The 25,928-nt window shown below is 33.9% G+C and overlaps 2 protein-coding genes across 2 annotated transcripts; one reads left to right on the top strand and one right to left on the bottom strand.

Annotated features, from left to right (window-relative positions):
* Positions 1-463: 463 nt before the first annotated feature.
* Positions 464-20,752, bottom strand: LOC129899117 (ubiquitin C-terminal hydrolase 13-like). The gene is made up of 32 exons (XM_055973940.1): positions 20,555-20,752; positions 20,352-20,418; positions 18,753-18,879; positions 18,499-18,656; positions 15,886-16,151; positions 15,582-15,806; positions 15,388-15,496; positions 15,178-15,293; positions 14,887-14,985; positions 11,292-11,401; positions 10,349-10,423; positions 8,678-8,756; positions 8,475-8,585; positions 8,301-8,381; positions 8,092-8,211; positions 7,547-7,669; positions 7,044-7,121; positions 6,863-6,951; positions 6,674-6,782; positions 4,970-5,038; positions 4,777-4,887; positions 3,927-3,982; positions 3,615-3,792; positions 3,436-3,537; positions 3,268-3,339; positions 2,741-2,806; positions 2,423-2,488; positions 1,732-1,818; positions 1,417-1,533; positions 1,221-1,295; positions 995-1,081; positions 464-822 (listed from the first exon to the last, which is right to left on the bottom strand). Exons 1-32 carry the CDS (start codon positions 20,579-20,581, stop codon positions 781-783), a joined length of 3,297 nt encoding a protein of 1,098 aa, XP_055829915.1. The 5' UTR covers positions 20,582-20,752; the 3' UTR covers positions 464-780.
* A 4,162-nt stretch (positions 20,753-24,914) lies between these two features.
* Positions 24,915-25,717, top strand: LOC129899119 (putative calcium-binding protein CML19). Its single transcript, XM_055973942.1, has one exon. It carries the CDS (start codon positions 24,967-24,969, stop codon positions 25,549-25,551), a length of 585 nt encoding a protein of 194 aa, XP_055829917.1. The 5' UTR covers positions 24,915-24,966; the 3' UTR covers positions 25,552-25,717.
* The last annotated feature ends 211 nt before the right edge of the window (positions 25,718-25,928 follow it).

The following is a 25,928-nucleotide window of genomic DNA, read 5'->3' as shown; positions in this document are numbered from 1 at the left end:
ATGTTTGAACTTTACATTTGGCAAATCCAAATCCATCTTAGTTTTGTTTTGCCTGGATCTTATATCGGAAGGGAAAGAAGAAGTGGTTCACCAGCCATTCATTCATAAATCCCACATAATCAGTAAATCTTGTGGATGCTCACTCTTTGATTAGTAATGTTGAAGTATTCAATAGGAATAAATTTTAGATAAGGTGTCAAAATGAAAGACGTGGAAAAATTTAGAGGTGCACTATGACTTTAGACCCTTGAAATTCAAATGCATTAATCCCATCAATCTCATTACTATTGCAGTTGCAGTCTCATATTGCATGAAATATGATGTACACTCTCCTTCACTCTCTCCCAATAGAATTTTCGAAACTCTCTTACTTGTTACCAAAAAATAAGTTTGCAGATAGCCTTAGCTTGTACGCACTCTTGTCCCAGATGCAAACCAAGGAGATCAAAGAAGACCAGAAACGAATCAAAACACTATATATGATGTACACATTCGCTTGTTCAAAATTTTGCACATTCGTGCGACTTACACTAGCAGTGAACAGAGGAGTTAGTAATAGTTCGCATACGAGATTAATCAGTAGGATATGGATGCTGCATCTGAACCACACTTCACATCCATATCAGAAACAGATGCTCCTGGAACAAGAATCAAACCTGTACAGACTCAACATGTATTTAGCAAACAAGTAGCTCTGCTGCTACTGACTTTATATGCTTGGGCCTTGGCGACCAGTGCAATGATTATTAGTGGAATTTAATCTTCATTTCTGCTGTGTTACTAGTTGTATATTTTCACAGATTTCTCATGCGAGTGGCGATTCTGCAACATCAAAGGAAAAATTTTATAAGTTAAAATTCTTATTCACAATGAACACTACTTACAGTTGAAACTAGCAATTCTCGAGAAAAACTTCTTTAACATACACACAAATCCTTTGCGGATCTCGAGAAAATTGTAATGTCCACATGTAAGAACCGGATACACAAATTACCTGATGTGCTGCATGAGTCCTTTTAGGAGCACCGTCAGAATGCTCCAATCCAAGATACTGCTCGTAAACACCAGAGACATCCCTTCGCTGCAGAGGAACAAGAAGATGAAAAGCAATCTAACATTTAATCACACATGTGTGGTGAGGACATGAGACTAGATCATGAATTTAGCACCACTCCTTTTTTGCATTTTTCTTTTTCAGATTTGAGGAGTCATTTTAATACCTGTAAACGACTCGACAAGATGTCCATGTCCTCAAGGTACTCAAGACGATCAAGAGAGAGGAATGCAAATTTCCACTGGAAAATTGTAAACAAAAGAAGTAACTACCTAATATAGGATCTAAATGATAAAGGAATTCTTGTAACTACCTATTGAAACCCTCATTCATGGGAATGGAAACGTCAAGTTGCAAATTACCTTAGCAAACTCTTCATCTGGGACCTGCAATTTCTTCTGTATACGCAACTTAAGTTCAGCTAATGTCTCATTCTCGTGGATAATCAAGAGGAAAGGTTCCCCAAAATTTTGAATTTTCTGTTAGAGACAAGAATATAACGATACATAAGACAGATTTCTGAATTTCAAGTGACTGCAGAAAATTTCCTCCTTATTTTTCTCTCTCCTAGCTTAAACTCTCCTCCATCTCTTCTTCTTTCTTTCCTCCTCCCTCCCCTCTAAGGTGAAGGGAAAACCTATCAGAGAGTGGGGGGCATGAGTGCAGAATAATCTTACCATTTGATTTTGTGCTGCCTCCTTCTTAAAGTGGCATACATGAGCCAAACAATCATGTGGGCCAAGATTTTTCTCTTCTTCAGGTATCTGCAAGAAAGAAGGATCCACAATGAACTGCTGCACTAACAAACAACTTCAAATGTCACATTCATATCTAGTGCTGAATGTCAGGTTTGGAAAATAATTCCATGTTACTTCTGAAAAACTTCCATGTCATGAATTCTGATGTAACAGTTCAATGCCTATCATAGGGTTCAATGGAAAGACAGGAAGCAATTTTCATGTCAGTGGAAACTTATAACGGAAACATCAAAACAAAGATCAGTAATACCACTTTGCTTTTGATAAAGCATCACCTTAATATTAATGACTTAACCATCATCAGTTTATCAAACTTCTAATACTAGTACTGCTCTCAATTTTGCAAGATTCTGTTACTGATTCCATTTTTTCTTATTTTCTTTATACACACTTTCCTTGTTTTCCGTCTTATTCCTATTTTCGTTCTTTTTTACTTTTTGGAGGATGCAGGTTTATCCATGAGATTCTTAATCTTCTCTGTAAAAAAGAACTAAAGTCTGCCTTCTAGTTGTACATAAGCATCTTAGCCACTCTCCTTTTGATTCTATCATTTAGACCCCTTTCAAAAGAGAAGAATGGGTTCAGTGAAAAGGAGAAGGAGAAGGAGAACCTCTTCGGCCCGTAGTGTCCAGTACTGGTCATTTATGTTTTCTATCTTCTCTGTAGTTGGCAATATCTGCATAAAAGCAATCATAAGGAACAAGAGGAAAGATAATGCAAACAAAGACAGTTCTCTCCAGAATGAAATGAATAGAAAAACCACCACTTCAGGAACCGGTAAACTAAATATGCAGATGAAGCAAGCTTTAACAGCTCCTATTACGATACTGCGTTACTATTACGTGGAATTTGCCAGAAGCAGTAAATCAAGGAACAAAGATTAGAAGGTTAACTTTGAGGCATAATCAATAAGAATAGAAAGTATTACCTTGTAAATCTTATGGTAAAATACCTCTAGTAATCTTAGCTCTGCATTTGAATGCGACAACTCAACCTGTTTCACAACACATCAGAGTAGCAATTAAGTAAAACTAATGCTAGAGAAGCATCAGCAAAGCAAAAATCTTATGCTATGCTCAGCTGAGGAAGAAAGAGGAAGGATACGAGGAGGGCGCATAAAGAGGAGAGGCAAGTGCTCATTGTTTCATTAGGAAGAAAAGGAGAAGTTTAAGTGGAGGGAATTTTACACCCTTCGAAAATTCAAAAGAATGAAGAATTTGCATGGCTTTACTTCACTACAAGTTGAATTTAGCATCAGGAGAGAGGAAAACTAATCAAAAGAAAAACAAATCAACCAGCCAAACATATTTCCCTTCTCAACTTTCAACCAAACATGGCATTAAATACCTGCTACAAGACCAAATAAATGTAGCGAAAGGGTCAGTCTGTTCAGTAATTAGAAGAAAATTTGTTCAACTTAGCTTATCCAATAATGCTACCAGGCCAGTATATTACCTTTGTCTTTAAATTTTTAATTACATCATCCACAGTACTTTGTTTTGGTAGTCTGAACGTGTGAATGACCACCTAAAGAGTAAAGAAGCGAGAATTGAAAATTAATATCTTATAAAAATGCAAAAGAAAGAAGGAAGAAAACAATAAGAATCAGTTTTGCATACTCACTTCATCTTTGGTAGCATGATGAAAAACTACTTTTAAGGGTTTCAAACTTTGCAATTCTGGCAAAGGGATGTCCAGTACTTCATAGTACAATATATCAGAAGTCTGTGCAAGATTAATTAGAGATAATAAGACTTTCAGGAACTCATGCTCAGCATTATCCAATGAATTTTAGCACTCACCTTATTGTAGTGGACCAGCATATCTACAAGGTTGTCGAAACCTCGGTAATTTATTGGTTGAGGTTTAGGTTGCTGAGAGTAGCAGTTGTGGGATGTGAGCCTAATTTTGGAGGGATCATCCAACTCGAGTTGTTGAGCTATTCTTCCCACAATTTCATCATATGTATTGATCAAAGACCTAGCATTTACAAGAAAACGTTTGATATAGTACGAATGCTCAAATTTAGTCAATGGCATAGAGAAACAAAACAATAAAAGGGAAAAAGAGAAGTAAAATGATATTATCAGCATATATGAGGTTTTTGAACATACAGCTCTAACCAGAAACCCCGCTCCTTGGGTTTATCTAAAGATCGGAAGTGAACGACCTGAAAAACATAGTAGTATCAGAAATCTGATGACTGCCAAAAGAAATATGAAGTCACAGACATACTTCAATGTGTCAAGATTTCTTGAAGAGGAGCAGGACCATAATAGAAAGAACACTGTTGGAAAACAAGTTGATTTATTGCAAACCATCTCATCGGTTCCATGTGGTATAAGCAGATCTTGCCTTACTGTTTATTGCTTAGAGATTAAAATCACTAAGTAGATACACTAGGTGTTTTCTTTTGCTTTAGTTAGGGTTTCATTTCTTTCTCTTCACATTCTTTTCCAAATTTCGTAACCAAAATTAAATCTAGAAAGTCCAAACATTTAAGGCTTCGATTCTAATATTCCATTCTGAAATCTGTAAAGTTCTGGACAATGAGTCAATACAAAACTGCTAACAAAGAATAAAGCTAAAATAATTTGTCATCTTATCAGAATTTTAAAGATCTTCAGAATATTGTGTTCATATAAAAATCTCAATGCCCATGTATGGAGGGAGTCAGCAAGCCCCCCCCCCCCCCCTAAGTGTATGCAAGTGATCCAAGGAACTTATCAACAACTCAGTATGTAATGCAACAAAAATCAGGATTTAGATTTCAGCTAGTTTTCCCTCAGTAAAAGTCTTCAGTACATGCAAGTAATTTGAGAAGCAATCCACAATGGTATCATCAATCTTATGGAATTAGCAACAACAAATACTACTACGCCTCAGTCGAAAGCAAGTTGCAGTTGAGCTATATGAATCCTCACTGACCATAATTGTTATTGAACATATTTAGACATAAAATACCTGGCGATTGTGAACATACTCCAGGAAGGAAGGAACATCAGGATAACGGAATTTTTGTCGACTTTCAGCCGTTAGAGATTTTTGGAAGCATACTATGTCACCATCCTCAAGCTGCACATAAAAAAGACAAGTAATCATTCATAAGAAGTGTACATTGGCGTGATATACACATAATGGTGTGGTCAGGGCATACCTGGCTTGATCGAAAAGTGGAGTTCTTGTCAATGTTTTCACACATGACATTTGGTTCGAACTTTATTTCCTGGACACAGAAAAAAGATTGTGGGTTTTTTACTACAAATGTTGTAATCCAAATTCTTTAGATATTTCCATGCGATATTACAGAATGACAATGAAAAACTGCCACTTAAATATATCAATGAACTAAAAAAAAGGCAAAAATATTTCTGTTCATGGCTTCTAGATTTGCAATCTGCACTCAAAGGCTGCATAATCATGGGAAGAAATCAGCTGCACAAGGTAAAAGTAGAAATAAATAAGATATCCGAAATCATAAAGGGCTGCTGTTGTTGTTTTGACTAGGACCTCATCAGGATCTTAAGATCCTATATAATCCAACTATCAATATTTTAACACATAAATTACTGTCAAAGACACTGTAGTACTTTTTATAAATAATCCTTTCATAGGGGGAATCGCTGGCGAAACTTGCCAGGAAATATCACCCAAAAAAAGAAGACATTTGTGCGGCTAGAACTGTTTTCAAAAGGAGACATGGTACCATAAGAACAGTCACAGAAGAAATAAGAGTGGTACACTATAACAGTCACCGAAAAGAGAAATGAGAAGAAGCCAAAAAACTTTGGACGGGCAGAAACTGCTTAAAAATCTCTACCGCAATCACAGAGGTTCTAATACCATATGAAGAAAGAAGAGAGACAAATAGATTTTATTGAATAATGGATGATTCAGTACAAACTAACACCTCATTGGTGTTAAACACAATAGACATGATATTCTCCAATGTGAAAAAAATATACAACTTAAGAACCGAACTCTAACACAGCGAGATAGCAAGATTGTTCTACTTGTTTTTACTTTTTGTATTTTGGATATAACGATACTTGTAAGTTGAATGGATCTTAACATAATCAATTTCGACTATGTAATATAACTTCAAATTTGAGATCAGAATTAATTTCTAAATGCTTCTAGCTTCACAGGAATTCTTCATTCTCTCAAGAACCGTGGAAGTTTATTTGTAGTCCCAACCATCTAGAATTCCTGAATTTAAATTAAAATAACTCTTGAAAATAGTGGCACATCTAACTTCGTCACATATTCACCAATACAAGAGACCGAGAAAGGAGCATAAAAGTAATCAAGACAAGAAAAGCACCATCACGGGAAGCTTTTTGAAGGGGTAGAATATACTTCTATACAAACGAGGACTAGTCTCTTGTCCCTCATAGACTTTTGGGTGCACCACAATGTTTAAGAGTTAGTATAATAACTGGGTGTCATTTGCAGAACTCATACTTTGATGCCGTTTCTACTTTTTGCATACCTCTTCGGGAGTTTTTCCGCTAGATCAAAACACTTTTACCGTATCAAGAAAAACAAAAACAAAAGCTAAAAAGGGAAATATTTGATCAGCAGACAGCATAACATATTTTTCATAGTCTTATGCCCCAGCATATGAACTGGACCCAAGGAGTGAAGGCAATGGAACCAAACATTTTTAAAGACTGCCAACATAAGGAGGCTGAACAGAAACAAACTAGAAAAGCAGAGCACTTTAGCTCTTGTCAACTGCAAGTTCTGGAATAGCCAGTGATTTGCATCCCCAACGCACCTCAACAAAGCTTCTTGCTTCCCAATTGGCAAAGAGTGATCAAGGTGTGTACAGTATATCTAAGATGTTTTAGGAACAGACCTCATAAAGCTCAATCTCTTGATCTGGGGCATAGCCAGCCATTTCATTTAGTTTGCTCAAGATTTCAGTGGGATTACTGACTCCCTTCGCAAAGAGTCTTCCAACATACCTGTGTACGCGAAAGACGTCATAGATCACCAAAACAACTGTCATGTAAACGCAAAACATGAAGAAGATAATTTCTGATACCGTATATCTTCTTTCTCAGGATCGTAAAGCTTGAAAAAAAGCAGAATATCATCTTTGGCCTTTTCCGGTGGAGAGAGGGGCATTAGTTCCTAGACATTATACATAAATTATATGAATACTGGTCATAAAGAAAAGATCTTAAAATAAGCACCAGCACAGCACACTGGTAATGAACATTTACCGGTCCCAATTCTATTTCCAGAAACAATTTTAGCTCTGGATTGTGAACCTTACTGGATACTTCCCTCAATTGTCCAACCTACATTCAGGTAAAACTTGTCAAATAAATCAACAAGCAAATGATTTTCACGGCATGAGCTTTTAAGACTGCCAGTTAGTGGGGTTTAGCAGTAAGTTAGTGTATTAGTTCTCATCCTCTAATTTGGAGTCACCCAAAACGTGTACATCTCATCCTTACAAGCTCTAGCATCTTTACATGTTATAAATAGTTATAGCCTACCGTTGAATACTCTTGGAGCAACGGATAGGTAGGTGTTACCTAGAGGATATGGATTACCTTAAATAATTGACACTACAGTTGTGGGATGGGGATATACATATAATTTTCTGAAAACCCCTACATGCGGGAGCTTCATGTACTGGGGGGACATCCTCTTTTATACTATAGCACCACTACCACTAAATCCAACTGTCGAAATAAATTCTAAGAAGAGAAATATTTACAGTTTGAGCTTCTTCAAGATGTGTCAATAGCCGATTAGGACGATACGTGTGATTCTGACGCCTTGCCCAGAGCCAATAACGTTGAAATTGCACTGGTATACCAAACTCTTTTGTGATCTCCTCCTGCATAAAGCTATATAATTAGTCAACATAATAAAAAAGTATGTCACGACATTGCAGCTAATGCATCAGAAAAGATTAATGTGACAATTATCACGAAACAAGGCCCCAATATGGCTTAAGTAACATGGACTTATAATATACAACAAATAATATGGCTTAAGTAACATGGACTTATAGTATGCAACAAATAATATGGCTCAAGTAACATGAACTTATAATATTCAACAACAACAAAACCTCAACCCCAAATGGGGTGGGCTATATGAATCCCAACTAACTATATTAAGGTAACAGTAATAAACTGTATCTCATTGAGTCTTACTGAACTTATCTCGGTGCATTTTACTAGAGCTTACAGCGTGTAGACATGCAAACAAATCCTCAGACTAGTAGCATTCTGAGTTTAAAAGATAGCCGGTTACCTTGAAAACACTAAAAAGTGTCTGTCTTTGAATGCGGAAGCTCTTAACTTTCTCATGATCCACCAAATCAAAATATATATCCTCTCCAATCTGCCGTCGCATATCTTCATCACCAGCAACCTATTCATGTCATGTAATAATTTAAAGATAATTCGGGTAACAGGAGTTTGTCCTAAATCATGGTGAATGGTGGTATTTTAATAAAAGACCTTTATAATTGTGTAAAGTTGTGCCTCTGATCTTTCCTTATTCTTCTGCTCTTTATCCTCTTGTTCTCTTTTCAACCTTGCCTAGAAGATGTCCATAAGTATAGTCAGATCAACATGTGAAATAGGTGCAATGATAAATAGACAGCTCATGCTGCTGCTGCTGCTGTATCTTACCCTCAGGTGTTCACCTATGTCCTTCTGATCAACAGTACACATTACTTTCTCTTTATCACTTTCTCGTATATAGACCAGCATGTAAGCATTTGAGGTCTTCATACATTTACGCTATCAATCCAGAAGGAACATCAAAATGAACTCAACAAATCTGATATCCTGGGAAAGATCAAGACTAATGAGTAAACCAAGTCAGAGATTACCTCCCCTAGACCGCCATATTGCTCTTCTAATAACCCTTCTGCATCTTCCTTAGTCACTCTTTCATCATCAAATTTATACCTGGAAACATTCATGTTACTCGCCTAGGAAACAGAATCAGACTTGCAGAATGAACCAAAGCACAAAATAATAAAGCAGACAAATGAAAAATCGTCAGGTAACTGAAGTAAAGATGACCAAATATGATGCAACGGAATATGAAACATGGTCAGTTAACTGAAGTATAAGACAACCAAATATGATGCAACGAAATACTCATTGTCTGATTGTAGACTAAAAGATGAAAGGAGGACACAAATGGAGGTTGAAGTAGATTAACCATTAGCAACTTCTGATTATGACTCTGACTCATTCTGTAAGCAATAAGCCTCGATGAACACATCATATACAGGAATAACACATAATAAGGGGGCATTTTAATGTACCGAAACTGGAAATAACTTTCTCTGAAATCATTTAAAGGTAATATAGACTAATAGAAAGAGAAGTTTCTTTAAACAGTAATAAGGCCAAGAGAGCTATAAGATTATCCATTTCATTCTGCCAATAAGATCAGGCAAGTGTTTCATCGTAATATTTCAGCATATTAATCATGTAAAATAGAAAAGTTAAGTAGTTACTACCTATTTAAAAAATGGAAAAGTTAACCCATCTTGCGTGGAAAGTGGAAAACTTAATCTTATAACTACGTCCTTCTTGAGACATTCATAAAGCTAGTTCTCTAGATATGTGAAAGAGAAGCAGCAAGGTGATTACAGTAAAAGATAGAACATAGATAGTGTCAGTGGTAAATACAACCACAGAGATGAAAACAGGTAGACAGATGGAGATACACAGGTGTTTTGTGAACACAAAAGGCAACCAACATATTAAAAGAAACAGATGTTGAAGTATTCCATTCTAACTGAATACAAACAACTTCACTTGATCTGTAATACAGACAACAAAATAGACTCCTTACAAATGTACCCTCCCAGTTTTAACAGGTCCAATTATAGGATGGACGTTTGTCTGACTGAGGGTGAAACACTTACCTACAGTATACAGTGAAGAAAGTTATAGCCTTTTTGGAAGTGGGTAAGGATGTTTTACATGTTCAGATCTGAAGCCTAAGCCCCATGAAATATGTAGTTACTTCTCTTTTTGAAAATAAACTAGTTTGGTCTCTCACCATTATGATAAACAGGAAAACTGTCAATCACTTTCAGCCATAGGGATGCCCAACATGTTTAGGACAACTCAGCCACCAGGCTAAAGCTTAGGATGCTCCGGGAAGAAGCAATTTGATTTCCCAAGTTCACAAGACACTGGAGACAAGGAGAAAATTCATGCAATACACAAAAAATAAACAGAAAACAGTATCATGGTATGAGACCAATAACAATTGTTCTGTATGATGAAAACAATGGAACAACCTGAAGAAGTACGATGGATGGCTTTTTGAAAAGAGACTCCCAATAACAGTTTTGTACCATGTCAATAAATGCTATGACCCCAACTCCAAAGCAGGCAAAAGAAATTTATTTTCAAAAAGACAATATAAATATTACGAATCAGAAGAGGAAGAATTCAGTTGTGAATACTTCATGATTTCAAAAAAAAACAATGATAATTCATGTATGAAAAGACAAATTCGTGCATAAAATGTTTACCATTGGTTTGAAAGAGTTGGCCGTATTAAAGCATAATAGTGTCCAGCTTGCCCACTACCCTTATGGACTAATACACTGCCAAGAAGGACGTTAAAAAATGAAACAGATGAGTTACATTATCCAAAAAAGAAAAGAAAATGAACAGCCGAGCAAAAGTCTTTGATGTGAATTCCACAGCCTTAAGTACAGAGAAATAACATTATTCCAGTTGACTAGCTTAGGTAGACTTCCTGCACACAGAAGTCTATTATGATATACTTGGTCAAGCATACATTCATCCAAGAACATTTCCTAATAAGGCGCATTCATTCAAGAACCAACTATTAATCACAAATAGTGTATCCAATTGTTGTAGCATCAGGATTCGAAATGTACCGGCCTCTATGCTCACACGCTTACGACTTCCAGTGAATCTTACTTTCAACCGAAATATGAGTTTCTAAAATCTATCATACCAGGGAAGATATAGCATCTTCATCATTGCCACTAATTGTCATTCTTGTTACATCTCAAGATCCTTTTAGCTCATATTCTTCTTCATCGTCATATGACCTATGCATGATTTGCAAGGGATTTCTGTTTTCTTCTTCCTCCATCCACTATCAGATCACAGTGGGGTGAAGGGGAAGAATCACTACATCATGCGCTTAAAACTATGCAAGGATCAGTTTCTAAATCATCAAGGCAGGTTCTGTTTCGCTCAGCAAGTTTGTTAAATTTGTTAATCTGTTAGATAGAAAAATGCTGATATGTGAAACCTCCAGGCAAATTTTCTTGTTTCCATTGCTCCCATTCATTTACTACCTGAGTAATGTACTTATTTTTCCTTTTGTAAGGTAAATAATTTTATTGATGCAATTATAGTTTGATACAAAAGCGGAAAGTTGATTTTGAAATAAATAAATAAATCATACTCTAATTAAGACTTCAAAGCATATGATACCTGTGAAGTGTGTAAAGGTTTCTGACAGTTTTATCAGCCTCGGGAGACAAGTATTTACCATTCTCTCTGTCCAGATCAAGTTGCAAAGGGAACTCATATCGGTCATTTATCTACATTGCATCACCAATAAATAATTGAATCAATCAAACCATACCAAACAAATCTTGACTGGTTCTTTAGATCCAGAGAATGAGAAGTGATGGGTTGGTTATTAATTCTATAGTTTTTAGTTCATACTATGTGGGCTGGGCTTTTTAAATCTTAATCTTAAAAAACCTACAAGTCACACACTAAGCATAGCAACTATATCAAATGGTCAATCAAATTTTTATTCAATCTTATAGAATTAAGAATTTAAAATGTTCCCCTTGATTAGAAAAAGAATAAATTGGTCTTTTTTGTTCTTCAATCATTGGATAGGAGGGAAAAACAAGTAGGAAAATTATTCTGCATTTATAAATATTCAAATTTTGAAGTCCATTATTCCATAGATAGTTCGAACTGTATAAGAGTAATAATCAATTTTAACTCGAATTGTTTGTAGGGAAACCCTGCCTTCTCTAATCCATCCGACACGTGCAATTTCTTTTCCGTCGATACGGTCCGCAATTTGTATTTGAATTTCTTTCGTATCCGCTTGTTCTTCTTTTAACAAAATGCCATTTTTTGGAGCTGCGTTTGAAAATGATAATTCCTCATTAGGATTTGGTGTTAATTCAATAGCTTTTTTCATTGTTTTTCGAAATGAAACTCTATTCTTTAATTGTCCAGCTATAAACTCTGCAAGAATATTAGGATTTTCGTAAGATTTTGCAATTATTGTGACATCACTATTCACTTTTCTGTTTACAATTAAATTCTTATTGTAAGGTCATTTATTCAATATGACTTTTTTTATATAAGTAATCTATATCTTCTATACTATATTAAAATCATTAAGACTCTTAAAATGTTGATTGAACTTTTTGCCCTTCATTAAAAGACTCCGCTTTAGACAAAATCGTCTTTTCGTTATTTTTTTTAAATTTTAATTTTAATTTACTATCATTATAATATTGACTCCTAAAATATATGATCGAGAAAAATTATAGAGTCCTAAAATATATGAAAAGAAGAATTAGAAAAGACTCCTAAAATAAAATAAATAGTAAGAAGAATTGAGGCTTTGATGAATGTAATTTACATAAAATAGGAATCCTAACTACTTGAACGTGGGAAAAAAATAAACTACCTTAAATAAATTTACTAATGTGTGTGTGGGGTGCCAGTGGAAGGGGGGTTACTACCTTAAACAAATTTATCCTTTCTTGAAATCAAAAGTGAACAAAATATTTAAAATACTTCAAGTTAGAATCTATCTGCTATATTTAAAATCTTCTTATAATTATTTAACTTCAATTTGCAAAACACAAATTTTCATGTACTCTTTTCAGAATATTGTTTTCTCAAATAATTTTCATTTAATATTTAATTATTATTTTAATATTTAAGACTTTGAAAATAATTTAAATTATAGCTATTGAATTTTTATTTATTTATAATAGGTAAGAACTCCAAATATATAATACTTAAAAATGACAAAAATAACTAAATTTGATAGGAATTAGTATTCTATTAGGAGTATATTATTTTTCCAGCACTTCTTAGGAGTTCTTTTTTTTCCGTTTAATGTTCTAATGAGTATAAATATTTGAATTATTGCAAGAGACCAACTTTTTTTTTGTAAACTATCGTTCAAAGCTTGAAATTTCAATTCGATCTCAAACCTCCAATTTCGTATATAAATTATATTTGGTCTAGAGATTAAATTCATTGTTAATCGCTTAAAATGTTTGTCTTTATAAGGTTGTCGGAAAGAATCTCCAAGACTTGATTATTAAGAGAAAGATTATTTTCATGAAGTTTAATGTAAAAGCCGGAAAAATTAAAGGGAAGCATCAAGAATATACTTTGATGCTTTGGTGTATATATTAATATATGCTTGATAATTTCATATTTTTGTTTCTAGCTTCAATGTCATGTTTATAAGTGAAATATCACATTGTTTTTACATGTTGCTTGAACTTTTCAGTTGGTTAATTTTTGCCAATTCAACTTTTCGCAGGTAACATATAGTGTCCATGTCTTCAATATGTGCTTGTGACGTGAGATAATTAAACTTTATAGCGTTTAGATTATTCTATCCTCTACCGATGCACTTGTGAAATTACATTGGGTTGTTGTTCTTACTTTTTATTATGTTCAAATTAAAGAGATTAAATTTGTATTTATTTTAATGTTATATTATTATTTTTTTCAAAAATATAGTTGTACATAAATATTGTATCTCTTTTAATGGCAAATACTATATATTTGCTTTTTTATATATATAATTTTTAGATTGATACGACACATACGTGCAAAGCATGTACATTAAACTAGTTACTTTAAAAATATGAAGGTCCTTAAAAATGTTGATTGAACTTTTCGCCCTATATTAAAAGACTTTACAATAGACAAAACTATCATTTATTTATTTTATCAAATTATTATTTAATTATCTTTATAATATTGACTCAAGACTTTTAAGCGAGAAAAATTAAAAAGTATTAAAATATATAATAAAAGAAAAATATATAATAAGAGTATTAGGAGAATTATCATGGCCTCCTAAAATATATACGAAGGATAATTAGAAAAAGTCTCCTAAAATATATGGGAAGAAAAATTAATGTTGGTAGGTTTTGTTTTCCCTTATGTGCGTGAATATATGGGAAGGAGGATTAACTTTTTAGAAGTTCAAAACATTAATATTAATATATGGGAAGGAGAATTAATGTTGGTAGGTTTTCTTTTTCCCTCATGTGCGTGAATATACGAGAAGGAGAATTAACTTTTTAGAAGTTAAAACATTAATATTAGGTTTTTAAATTTCAAAAACAAAATTATATAAAATAAAAGATAGTTTGCTCGAAGGCAGTCTGCATCTTTGGTTTATATTGCTTCCTGCAACCCGGACACCTTTCATTCTCACTAATTTATTTTATCATCATTCAAAACTTGAAGTTCTTTAATTCTTAGCACTGTTCTTATTTGCTTATTTCAGTGAGTTATAATTTATTTTGATTAGTGAATCTTATTTATTTTCTTGTTTTGTTTTCAGTAAAAACTCACATCAATGATTATTTTCCAACCCTGTTGTTAGGTAATTTTGGCTCAATGTTTCCTAGGAAAAATGTTGATGGAAGAGGCAAAAGTCTTGCCAGATTTCTTCCTAATTCTCTCTGTTACTGGTCAGGTATATGTTTATAGATGTCATTTATACATAAAAAGTGTTCTTTAATTTTTAGTATTGTTCTAATTTGCTTATTTTCAGTGAGACATAAATCTATCAATAATATTTAAAAGTACTATTTTTTAATGCGACAAACACGTGCAATCCAGGTACTTTAATCTAAGTATATAGAGGAAAAGAAACAGATATATCCAAGAGCAGAACAACACTTGCCAATCTACAACAACAAACAACCCTCCGAGTGGGGTCTGGGAACAATAGCTGGCACTAAATGAAGTCATGGAACAATAGCTGGCACTTACTAGACTAAATAGTACTGACCTTTATCATTCTGTCTCGCATAGAATCATATTCAAAGCGCTTTAAATGAAGCTGCAGGACCGGGGGGAAATCAATAAACAACACACCCTTCCTTGCATCCTGAAAAAACCATAATCCTCGGTATTAGATAAGGTTGATTTTGCAAAAGAGTGACCAAGCAGAGAAGCTGAAAAGAAATGAGAGACAAGGTAGGCAACAGAAAATTGAAGCTTAACTCATGTGCTTTTTTAATCAAGTTGCTCAAAGATCATAGCAAAATACAAAACTCAATAACTCATGTGCCAACCTTACCTGCAAACCATATTGCTCTGCTTCATATTTGTTATCACCGTCAAGACAATCAACTTCAACATATTTATCAAAAGAAGCATAAACATCAGAACAACCTTTGACAACAAGCTGAAGATCTGCCACACACAAATGTACAGAGAATCATAAGAGATAACAATAAAATGGCTAAGAAAGAAAACAGCAGGAATTTGTTTGATCAACTGAAGATACCATAAAATGAATCCTTTTTCATAGATTTGTATTCCACATTGATACACTCAATGTAGCTCATATTGTGCCCTTCAAATAACTGTTGTATGGTACCCTCCACAATGGTTCCCTAACACCGGCAGAAAAGCAGTTATCAATCAGTTACCCAAGCACAGAAGAATTAACTTCATATGTGTTTAGAAGCCTGAGTTTACCTTCATCTTTCCCTCAAGCTTTTCACATAGAACTCTATTGAGTTCTTCCACATCATGCTGCAAGAAAGAATCTTGAGAGTCCCATCCAAATGACCTTGTCAACTCCCTTGTTGCTACAATGTTGTCACCGAATTGGAGCTTGTAGAATAAATTTTGCAAGGCCAGGGGCATGCTCGCAGACACATGCGGCATATCATTCTCAGTTGTAGGGATTTGGTATACAGCCTGTGAACCCAGTGAACTCTTAAACATCACAATGAGTCCTTTAATTGACCACATAAAAGAATGGAGCATAGTAGCTAACCTTCCTGAAATAAGGAATATGGTAGAAAGTTTGGAGCAGAGAGTTCAAATAACATGTAGCTCCTTGATTCTTGATTCCAACAAAATCAGTTCCTTTTTTAGAGTCGCACGGCAAATACTCAACAGTTTTTCCCACAGCAACCTCAGCTTCAATGGTGCACACATCATCAACAAGATAACCCTTATATTGATTGTATAGCTCAGCAAGTGACATAAAGCGTGTGAAACCCCAATCACTTTCCCTAGCATTGAATTGGTGTCGTGTCTCTGCAAAGCACAAGAAGAATAACTTTTATAGAGACCTACAAAATAGCAAATGCAATTATTCTATGTTCGAACTTTTATGGGCTTAGCTAAAACAGCCTGAAGTATTTCCATTACACATTGGAAATTACCAGAACTCCTAGTTACCGTTCTTTTGCCACATGATCTATTATTAATAGAATACACGATCCGGATAAGCACTTCACACAAGATGAAACCAGTTCCCACAACCCAACTTCCAACCTCTTCCCAAAGAGAAGATGTATAAGAAAAATACCATGAGGCACTAGTGGGAACTAGACATCCTCAATCCCAAGCAATTAGAAAGCTTTCTTCTAATATATCAAAGCAAGAGAACAATAAAAACCAACAGACAGACAAACTCAGCAAATCCCAAAAATGGGGTGTGTGCATTGCACACTAGTCAAGGACAAAACAAGAGCCCAAATGAAACAGATGCAAAAGTTGAACAAGCAACTGCTTGGCGACTCAACCTGGATCAGCCTACTTATTCTAATCCCCTGGTAGCTGACTGCTTTTTTTATTTTCTTGTTTTTTTACCGTAATTGATAGGTTGTAATGTTCATGGGTTGTATATAATCCAATAGAGCAGAATGTACATAACCGACCACATCTAACCTCATACTAAGTCGTAACTGAGTGACTAATTGTCTTTTTATTTTTTAGGTACAATAATGAAAGGATTATTGACCATTCAGAAAACAGCAGAAACAGAGTTCCAGAAGAGAAGCATCCAAAAGAAAAATTACAGGAATGTCATGGATTTAGGAGCTCACGTTTTCATTCAAGATTGGCAACTCAGGTTTGCAGGTTCTTTGATCAATCTTCTTACTTTTATTAAGAGCTCTTTTTAATCGGTAACTGTAACTTCATGTATAATAAAACCAAGAAAAAATTGTTGGATAAGTTACAACCAAAAGTACACCATTAAAAAATTTCAATGTGCTGATGAAGTTAATCATGGAACTAGGGGGGAAAGTATGTACATGTCCGAGTTTTTGATGTAGTACGCATATTCATTAACGGCATCAAGAAGATGTAAACAGTACTATTATAAAAGATGATGTACATCTTGCCAAGTTACACCAAAACCTAACCAAAACAATACATTTCTTTCTTTCCAAATGCACCACCAGATTGCATCTGGATAGTATTGTGGAGACTCTGTAAATACGGTTATAGCATGCATGACATGTTGAAGGTTAGTACCCTAGTGAAGAAAGAAGGTGGAGAGTGGAGTAAATGGTGGTTGATGATGGAAGATTTAGTACACTTTTTGGATGTTCGCAAGCCTTTCATGTGGGAGGAAAAAGGGTAGGTTCTCATCGTCAGAGAGTATGGTGGAAAGGCCAATAAAGCTTTTAAACAAGGATGACAACCGCATTCATTTCAGGGAGAAGTTGAAAAATAAGATAAAAAGACAGGAGTGTCATTAGACAATGAAAGCAACAGGGAGGAATAGGTTGAATCAGCTTCCCAAACCACAAGGTTAAAGGAGGGATTGCCTACCTCAAGAATGTGCCAAAAACCATTGGGCTATTTCTATATCTAAGTTGGAGAGCAAGGAGAAAATCCCTATTTTTGTTGTTGTAAATCGATAGGGAAGTAATTATGTCCAAAGGAGTTGAACCATTGTTGGTGCCTCAATGAGGTACAGAATCAGAACAAGGGGAAGGGGAAGACAGTTGATTGTAATAAGAAGGAGAGGGCTACTTGGAGCTCATCAAGGATGTTCGCAACTTACATTTTAGTTGGGACAACCTCCTTAACACCGCTGATTTGGAAGCAAATATCCCCTGTTGGGGGGAACATAAGGGAGAAATACGGGATAAAGGAGGGTTCCCACGGGAAGGTAGGGTGTTGATTGCATTCAAATATTAAGGTTCAGGAAAATGATCAGCCATTAGCTATAGTTAAAGGAAGTAGATCACTAAATTGGTAGGCAATAGACTTCTAAATTTCAGGGAAGACTTGTATGTTTTTTCAAGGGGAAGAAAGACAGAGTCTTAGAGTTGCTAATTGGTATAGAACAAGAGTCAAGGAGGGAAAGGAAGTCAGTGAAACACAAAAAGGAATGGGTATGAGAAAAAGAGGGGAGAGCAGGGAAAGGGCAAAGTGTCCACACTACATCTTGAAATACACTACGTAAAAAGCGCATGATGTCTGTTCTCTATGACTTAATATAGTTATCCAATAGTCAGGTTATCAACAGAAAAAACAATCAGCAGTGCAAACCCTAAATCTGGTCTTTAAAATTTCAGCAGAGAATTTTGGTCTATCAACTGGAGAAGAGAAATTGTATCTGAACATTGAATTATGTAGCAATTACCTTTTCTGATTGAGTACTTGTGCTGAATTTGATTAACTACTGACAAACTGAACCGGGCATATCTACTCCACCCATAAGGTAAAGCAGCTGAATCAGCAGCATCCAGATACATAGACAAGCAATCAACATTGTTGCCCTTGGGGAAAATTATAATCCGCCTGTCAAATAGTAGGGGAAAAAACATCATGCGACCTAAGGTAATAGCTTTAATGTGTGCAAGGAATATGAAAGGATAAGAAAGAATATTACAATACCATTTATAGCCTCCGACAGAAAAATCGTCAGAGTACAGCTTCTTTACATTCAACCTAGAGAAGTTCTCTACCTTACAAGTAAACCTGAATGTTTGGGGATCCCCATCATTTCCTGTTACTATTGGTGCTAACAAGTCAACATGGAAAAACCATCAGATCAAAAACTCAAAATCCAGTCGTAAAAAACATAGACGTATATATCGAATAAGCCAATGTATACAATCATTTAGGAGCTGGTTTAATTTGAAAATTGGAGCCAGCTTGAAATGAAGCTGCATGGTGTTGTAAGCCATGTGGTGCTGCACTAAATCCTTCTCATTACCATATCTCCAACAACATCATCCATAAACAGTCGTCCAAATGCTAGCATAAAGTTAAAGCTCATCGAAACATACCAAAGTGGCTCTACTCCACCCATTATACTAATACTCCAAAAAGTTAAGTAAATGAATCTCTTGTGATTGCAAACTATTAGACTCGAGAATAAGTTATTCAACATGATTATTCACTTCCCAACATTTCATTGGACAACAAGCAAATCTAAAATGTGAAAGTACTAACATTATCAGTCAATTTGCCATAACATGTATTCCTATACCTCAAACTTATATTTTAAACAAATAACATATCAATGCCCTAGTTTAGCATAGTTCAGACACAAGTATAAAAAATGAGTCACGATATGTTTGTTTGTTTTGTTTCTAATCCTTTAATTCTTTAAATACTTTCTACTCTTGTGTAACCAGACATTCAAGAGTGCCAATGTAGCATGAATGAGTATCGCCTTTGAACAACCTATCAACTGTATAAACATGGGAAAGTTCTACTTATCCTATAGTCCCCATTCTTGAAATAGTAAAACACAAACGTGTTGCTTCTTTTTCCTCCTCACAGGCACTCAAATGAGTAACCCTTTGAACAACTTATCAACTATATAAACGTAATAAATGTTCTACTTATCCTGTCGTCCCCATTTTTGAAATAGTAAAACACAATTACATTGCGTCTTATTCTTCCTCGCAGTCACTCAATAACCTTCGAACAATACATCAACTGCATAAACATAGGAAATGTTCTACTTATACTATAATCCGGATCTTGAAATAGTAAAACACAAACACGTTGCTTCTTTTTCCTCCTCACAGGCTTTCAAAATGAGTATCCCCTTTGAACAACCTATCAACTGTATAAACGTGGAAAATGTTCTACTTATCCTATAGTCCCAATTTTTTGAAATAGTAAAACACAATCACATTGCTTCTTCTTCTTCCTCGTAGGCACTCAAGAGCCTTTGAACGATACATCAACTGTATAAACATGGGAAATGTTCTACTTATCCTATAGTCCCCATTTTTTGAAATAGTAAAACACAATTACATTGCTTCTTATTCTTCCTCGAAGGCATTCAAGAGCCTTCGAACAATACATCAACTGCATAAACATAAGAAATGTTCTACTTATCCTATAGTCCCTATTCTTTGAAATAGTAACACATAAACACATTGCTTCTTATTCTTCCTAGCACTGATTATTCATTTGCCCTAAGTTGATAAAAAAAAATAAGAACAAATAACCCAGAAAACGTTAATTCTTAAGTACCATCGCTGCGCTGAGGACCTTCACCGGCCAAATTAGAACGTGGAAGCAACATCTCCTCATCTTCTCGCTACTCCAACATAAACACACAGAAAAAATGCCAACAAGTTTATCACAGTACAAAACCCTAAAATCCAAAAAAGAGTAGCAACAATTGTAAGACAATCCAATTGTCCATTAATGAAGAACAAGAAGAAGATACGTACAGCTACTCTTTTAGATGTTGAAGCCATAATGGTGATCGATGAATAAATTCCAGTGAATTCAACTTGTTTCGGAAGAAAATGGAAGTGAAAATGGAAGGGATCAGCTTGGAGAACGAGAAGAGAAAATTGGAGGGAAAATGGAAAAATCACCAGAGCTGAACGAAATAAAAGAAGCTTTTGGAATGAACGAGGGTAGTTTAGTCACTTTAAATAGCCAAATAAACTCGCGTAGTTAACCGTAATGTGCTTTCCGCCTCCAACATTTCACGTGATTATAACTGACTAAATTGTAACCGTAATGCATTTTATTAATTTGTTTTATAGTCCAAACCTTTCGGTTTGTTTCGGGATATTTGATTGTTATAGCGATCAACAATTTTATTATTATAATATATACGATTCAATTGAGTATCATTGACATTTAAATAATATTTGATTGTCATAGTTAAAAAATGCTTAAATTCCAATTTTAAGAGCTCATATGACATGGATATTATTTTTTTTATGATATGGACATAGGAACTTAAATATTAAATCCTAATCTTAATAATCACACTTTGTATAAAATAAATTATATATATATTCTTGGTCACGTGGTGTATTCAAGTATCAAAATATTTTGTTAACATGCTTAGACTTGTTATTGGTAATATTAAAGATTTTAGTTCTGTAAAAATGATGAATTATTGTATTACCAGAAAAGGGAAATAATTGTTATAAAAGAGCAATTTACGAAGAGCATAATGTTATAAAGATGGGTGTTGTTGTAATGGATAAAAATTATTATAAAAAGGTAAAATATAACATTAAAAAATCGATTTCGAGAAAAAGATGGTTATTATCGTGAAGTATTGTTACGTAAGAATATTGTTATAGAAATTGGCTATATAAATCTTATTCAATAGTTGCATTTTGCGTTTTATAAATCAAATTCGGTAATTTTGTTTTATAAATTACGTGCAATAATTATATTTTATAATTTCATTAAATATGATATATGTAGTATTCATGTATATCTTATTGACTTTTGGTCTATAAATTAGCTGGTATTAAAAATATTATTGACTTTTTATTTAATGATATGACTTGTTCTTAGTAAATATTTTGTTAAATTTATAAAATTATCAAATTTGACGGTAATCGTTTATAAATCTCTTTTTAAATGTGAGAAATACAAAAATTTATTAACTAACAGTTTTTTTTTGTTCCTCAACTAGAAATTATCGTGTGCTTAAACTAATAAATTTGTACGATAATATTTTATTGTATACAAATGTAGAATGGTAGATTGATGATAGAAAAACAAGTATTGGTATCATGGCTTTGAATAGCCTTGAAAAATGCTTCATACCCATGAATTGCCAGTCAATATATATGTTCGAAAAAATCATGTTTTTTAAGGTAATGGCTATTACGAAAGCTCATGAATGTGCTACTAATAAGAGATGGAAGAGTGTAAAGATTTTATTGGACGCTGAATATATATATATATTATTGACATGATTCAGAAATAAGGGACTACTTCATGGGAGATAAAAGTGATGTGTGAAGACATTTGAAAGCTCTCAAGCATTTGGATCATGCCAACTTTATATCCCTAAATATTTAAACAAAACAACTCATAGTCTAGCTATATTTTTTATTTTTGTTTAAGGAGATCTCTTGAGAGAAGTTGATACCTAATGAAAGTTGATTCTTATCAAAGTGTTAGTAGTTCCCTCCTATATCTAAAGGAACATAATTAGGGTGCCTCTTGACGAAAAACTATATTTTTTTGTATTTGGTTAAAATTATTTTATATATATATATATATAGTAGATCGGAGTTTAAACTCCAATACTTTGATTTTTTATGTATTTATTTCTTCATATTTTAAACCTCTTGATGAAAATTCTGACTCCACGGAACATAATTACAAAAGAGCAAAGTGCTTACGCCCTAACACGAGCCTCATGTTGTTTAATGTTTCTTGTGAACTTCATTTGTAGATTGTTTATTCTCAAGTCTCAACGCATGTTAAGATTTGAATTTCTCCCATAATATACCTAGGAAGTAATTACTTCTTAGATGCGGGTGGTCTAACATTGCCTTCTATCTCATAATTCCTAAATTGAAGAAAATTGCTTTTTGATATTAATATTAAATTAGTACTTATATAAAGATATTTTAAAACTATTAGATTACAATTAAAGGTGAATCTGTACGTATGGTAAAATGACTGGCGAATCTCGTTAACTTCAAAAAAAAATCATAGAATTATACGTTACATTAGGGACCTTGAAAAATAGAAGGTTGGTTGAAGTTGTTATTTTGCTTAGTTTGTGACCTAGGTTCAAATCTTAGGTATGCCACGTTAGTCTCTCCACACTATAAATAACAAAATGTAACAACCCTTCATCTAAATCACTTCTAACTCCACGCTATAAAGAACAAAACTTAACAACCCATCATCAAACATGGTGTAGGTGTGATTCGGTGTACACTGTTCATCGGAAAATTATGTGGTGTACAAAGGTTGAATGTTAGTTATTATAAATGTATATTTAATTTTACACGCTTTTATATTCTTCACTAAATTCTTGGCTCCGTCATTGTACCATTAATGTCACAAAAGTTCTGATGGCATTTGATGGGACCCAATACCCGCCCATGAAAGTAAATTATCCAAAGTCTCTTTACTAGACCCAACATGAGTCTACCAATGATTACAATAAGAGTAGTACCTCATAATAAGGTAAAGTAGGAATAAGGGCGCCACAACAAATTTACCAAAATTCAACTTTAATACTATATATGTGAAACGACATGTGAATCTAACTGATCAAAACATTACAACAATTGCCAATGGCTTTTAAACCCTTTACACACCTATGTGGAATAAAGCTGTGCATTTCAATTTTCAAAGATTTTTTCCAAAACTTCCACATTTTAAAAAAAAAATATAGGCTATACAATCTAAACACATTTTCAACTTTCGACAAACTTCTTATTTCAATAGATGTTTTCAAAGGATTGCTTGTCTAAACCGATCTAGCCTTTAACAAATGGGAGGCAAAAGAAACTTTATCTTTTTGGTAGTTTGTCTTCAAAGTTTTAATTTATTGCGTGTGCATTGCAATGTGAACGATTTATAACAAAGTGCATTAGTTGAATACAGTTTATAAAATATATTGGCAGAATTATGAACGAAACTAAAATCACATTCAACATTTGCAATTTATAAATTGCATTGCAAACTATGTGCCGAATCAACATAGAACTTGTAACTAACCAATTAATATGATTTGTGATTAATTAATTCAAAAAGAATTATATTGAATATAGTATGAAATCACTTTTTATCAGGATATTTGCATGCTACAAAGTTCTTTATGTGTAGCTTTGCAATCATGGTATTGATCAAACTTTGCTTAATTGTATCAAATACTTCTTGACTTTGATCACTTAGGAACTCAAATTCTTGAAAATAACATGATAAATTTATCAACTAGTTCACTTATGAAGGGAAAAAAAACAATCAAATTGATCAACAAATAATTTATTTATATGCATATGAAAGCTTCATATGATGAAAGCTAAGTGATTTATCAAAGTTTCATAAAACGCATTTGTAGCATGCGATTTATGAAGCTTTCATACATCGCTTTCGTCTCCCAACTAATTATTATGTAACTAATTTGTCTTCAAAGTTGCTTAATTTATTATGGGTGCATAGAAATGTACGCTTCATATTAATTTATGAATTAAATAGATTTGACACAAAATGTGAAACAGAATAGTAATTCTACTATTTTAGATATTCATGCAATGTAAAACAAATTGGCCAGCTACTTTCTTTACAAGAAAGATATCAACTTATCAAGGTCCAACCCCCCCCCCCCCCCCCCCCACGTTCCTTTCTCCAAAAAGTTTTTATTTTGTAATTTTAAAAAAAAAACATTAAATAAAGGAAGAGAACATAAATTTAGACAACACTTCCTATATTTAAAAGCCTTCATGTCGCATGTTGTGACATTTATATGATGATGGTAATATTTTTATTGACATATATACGCGTCCATCCCCACTCCCCTGCATATTTAGAATCCTCCCACATGCCAATAATATCATATTATATAACAACAACAATAACTTTAAAAATATAATCATAATTCATACTAGTAAATATCTTCACCCACACATTTCCTTTACTTTTGACTATTTTTTAATATAAAGAAAAGCCAACGAAAATGACATTAATTTCTGCAGCCCAGCACGAAACTTCCGTACGCGCAAATCCTACGTAATACCGACTTTACAACCGCCATTTAACAACTTCCTATATAAATCCTATCCAATAACAATATTGTTTACCAAAAAAAAAAAAATCATATTCATAGGTGGGAAAAAAAAGGGCAGATTTTTCAGATAGTATGTGCATGGAGACTACTATTTCTAATACGGTAAACAAGTCCGTTTTCTCAAAATTAAAGAACAAAATTTCATCGAAAAAGCCACCGATAGTAATCGACGATACTACTATTAGTCGTAATAATACTCTTTCCATGAGTATAATTACTACTGGTAGTAGTGAAAATAGCGAGCGATTGGAGAGGGTATTTACGTACTTTGATGAGGATGGAGATGGAAAAGTGTCGCCAGCGGAGCTACGGAAGTGCGTGAGGGCGGTAGGCGGTGATCTGACGACGGAGGAGGCGGAGATGGCGGTGAGGCTATCGGATTCGGACAGGGACGGAATGTTAGGGTTAGAGGATTTTAGTAAATTAATGGAATTAGGAGAAAAGGATGATAAAGAGAGTGAGTTGAGAGGAGCATTTGAGATGTATGAAATGGAAGGAAGTGGCCAAATTACCCCCAAGAGTTTGAAGAGGATGTTGAGTAGACTTGGTGAGTCTAAATCTATTGATAATTGCAAAGCTATGATTCAAAGATTTGATCTTGATGGTGATGGAGTTCTTAGCTTTGATGAGTTCAAAGTTATGATGAATAGTTCTTAAAATGGAGAATTTTTTAAATTTAGAAGAAAATTAAGTACATCAAGTGTGTGTATATATATATATGATTCTTTGATCTTTTCTTGGTTAAAGAGTTTCACGTCAGATGAAGAAAGAATGAGTTAAGTTAGGTCCAAATTTTATAACATGATAACAAAGCAAGATGCGTCACAAGATCTTGTTTGCCGATGTTAGGCCTTCTCATATTAATTTCCCAAGGATAGATGTCTGGCTATGTTTAGCTTTGGGTGTACTGAGGAGTCCACATCGTATGTTAAAGATCAGATGAGTGATCTCATTTTATAATTTTGGATAATAATATTTTCCTCATAAACTAGCTTTTGAGATTGAGTTAAACACAAGATTTATTTCTTTAACCT

The sequence above is a fragment of the Solanum dulcamara genome, chromosome 8 (assembly GCF_947179165.1).
Source record: "Solanum dulcamara chromosome 8, daSolDulc1.2, whole genome shotgun sequence".
In the NCBI taxonomy this organism is placed as follows: Eukaryota; Viridiplantae; Streptophyta; class Magnoliopsida; order Solanales; family Solanaceae; genus Solanum; species Solanum dulcamara.
This window is presented reverse-complemented; position numbering and strand designations above follow the sequence as displayed.

What these genes read in the sequence shown, in the direction of transcription:
- LOC129899117 (XM_055973940.1), bottom strand. Translation starts at nt 20,581, where the DNA reads ATGGCTTCAACATCTAAAAGAGTAGCT. An exon ending in TGGAAATAGAATTGGGACCG is followed by an intron (nt 6,952 to 7,043) that starts GTAAATGTTCAT and finishes TATAATGTCTAG; the next exon opens with GAACTAATGCCCCTCTCTCC. An exon ending in ATCATGCTACCAAAGATGAA is followed by an intron (nt 3,340 to 3,435) that starts GTGAGTATGCAA and finishes TTTACTCTTTAG; the next exon opens with GTGGTCATTCACACGTTCAG.
- LOC129899119 (XM_055973942.1), top strand. Translation starts at nt 24,967, where the DNA reads ATGTGCATGGAGACTACTATTTCTAATACGGTAAACAAGTCCGTTTTC.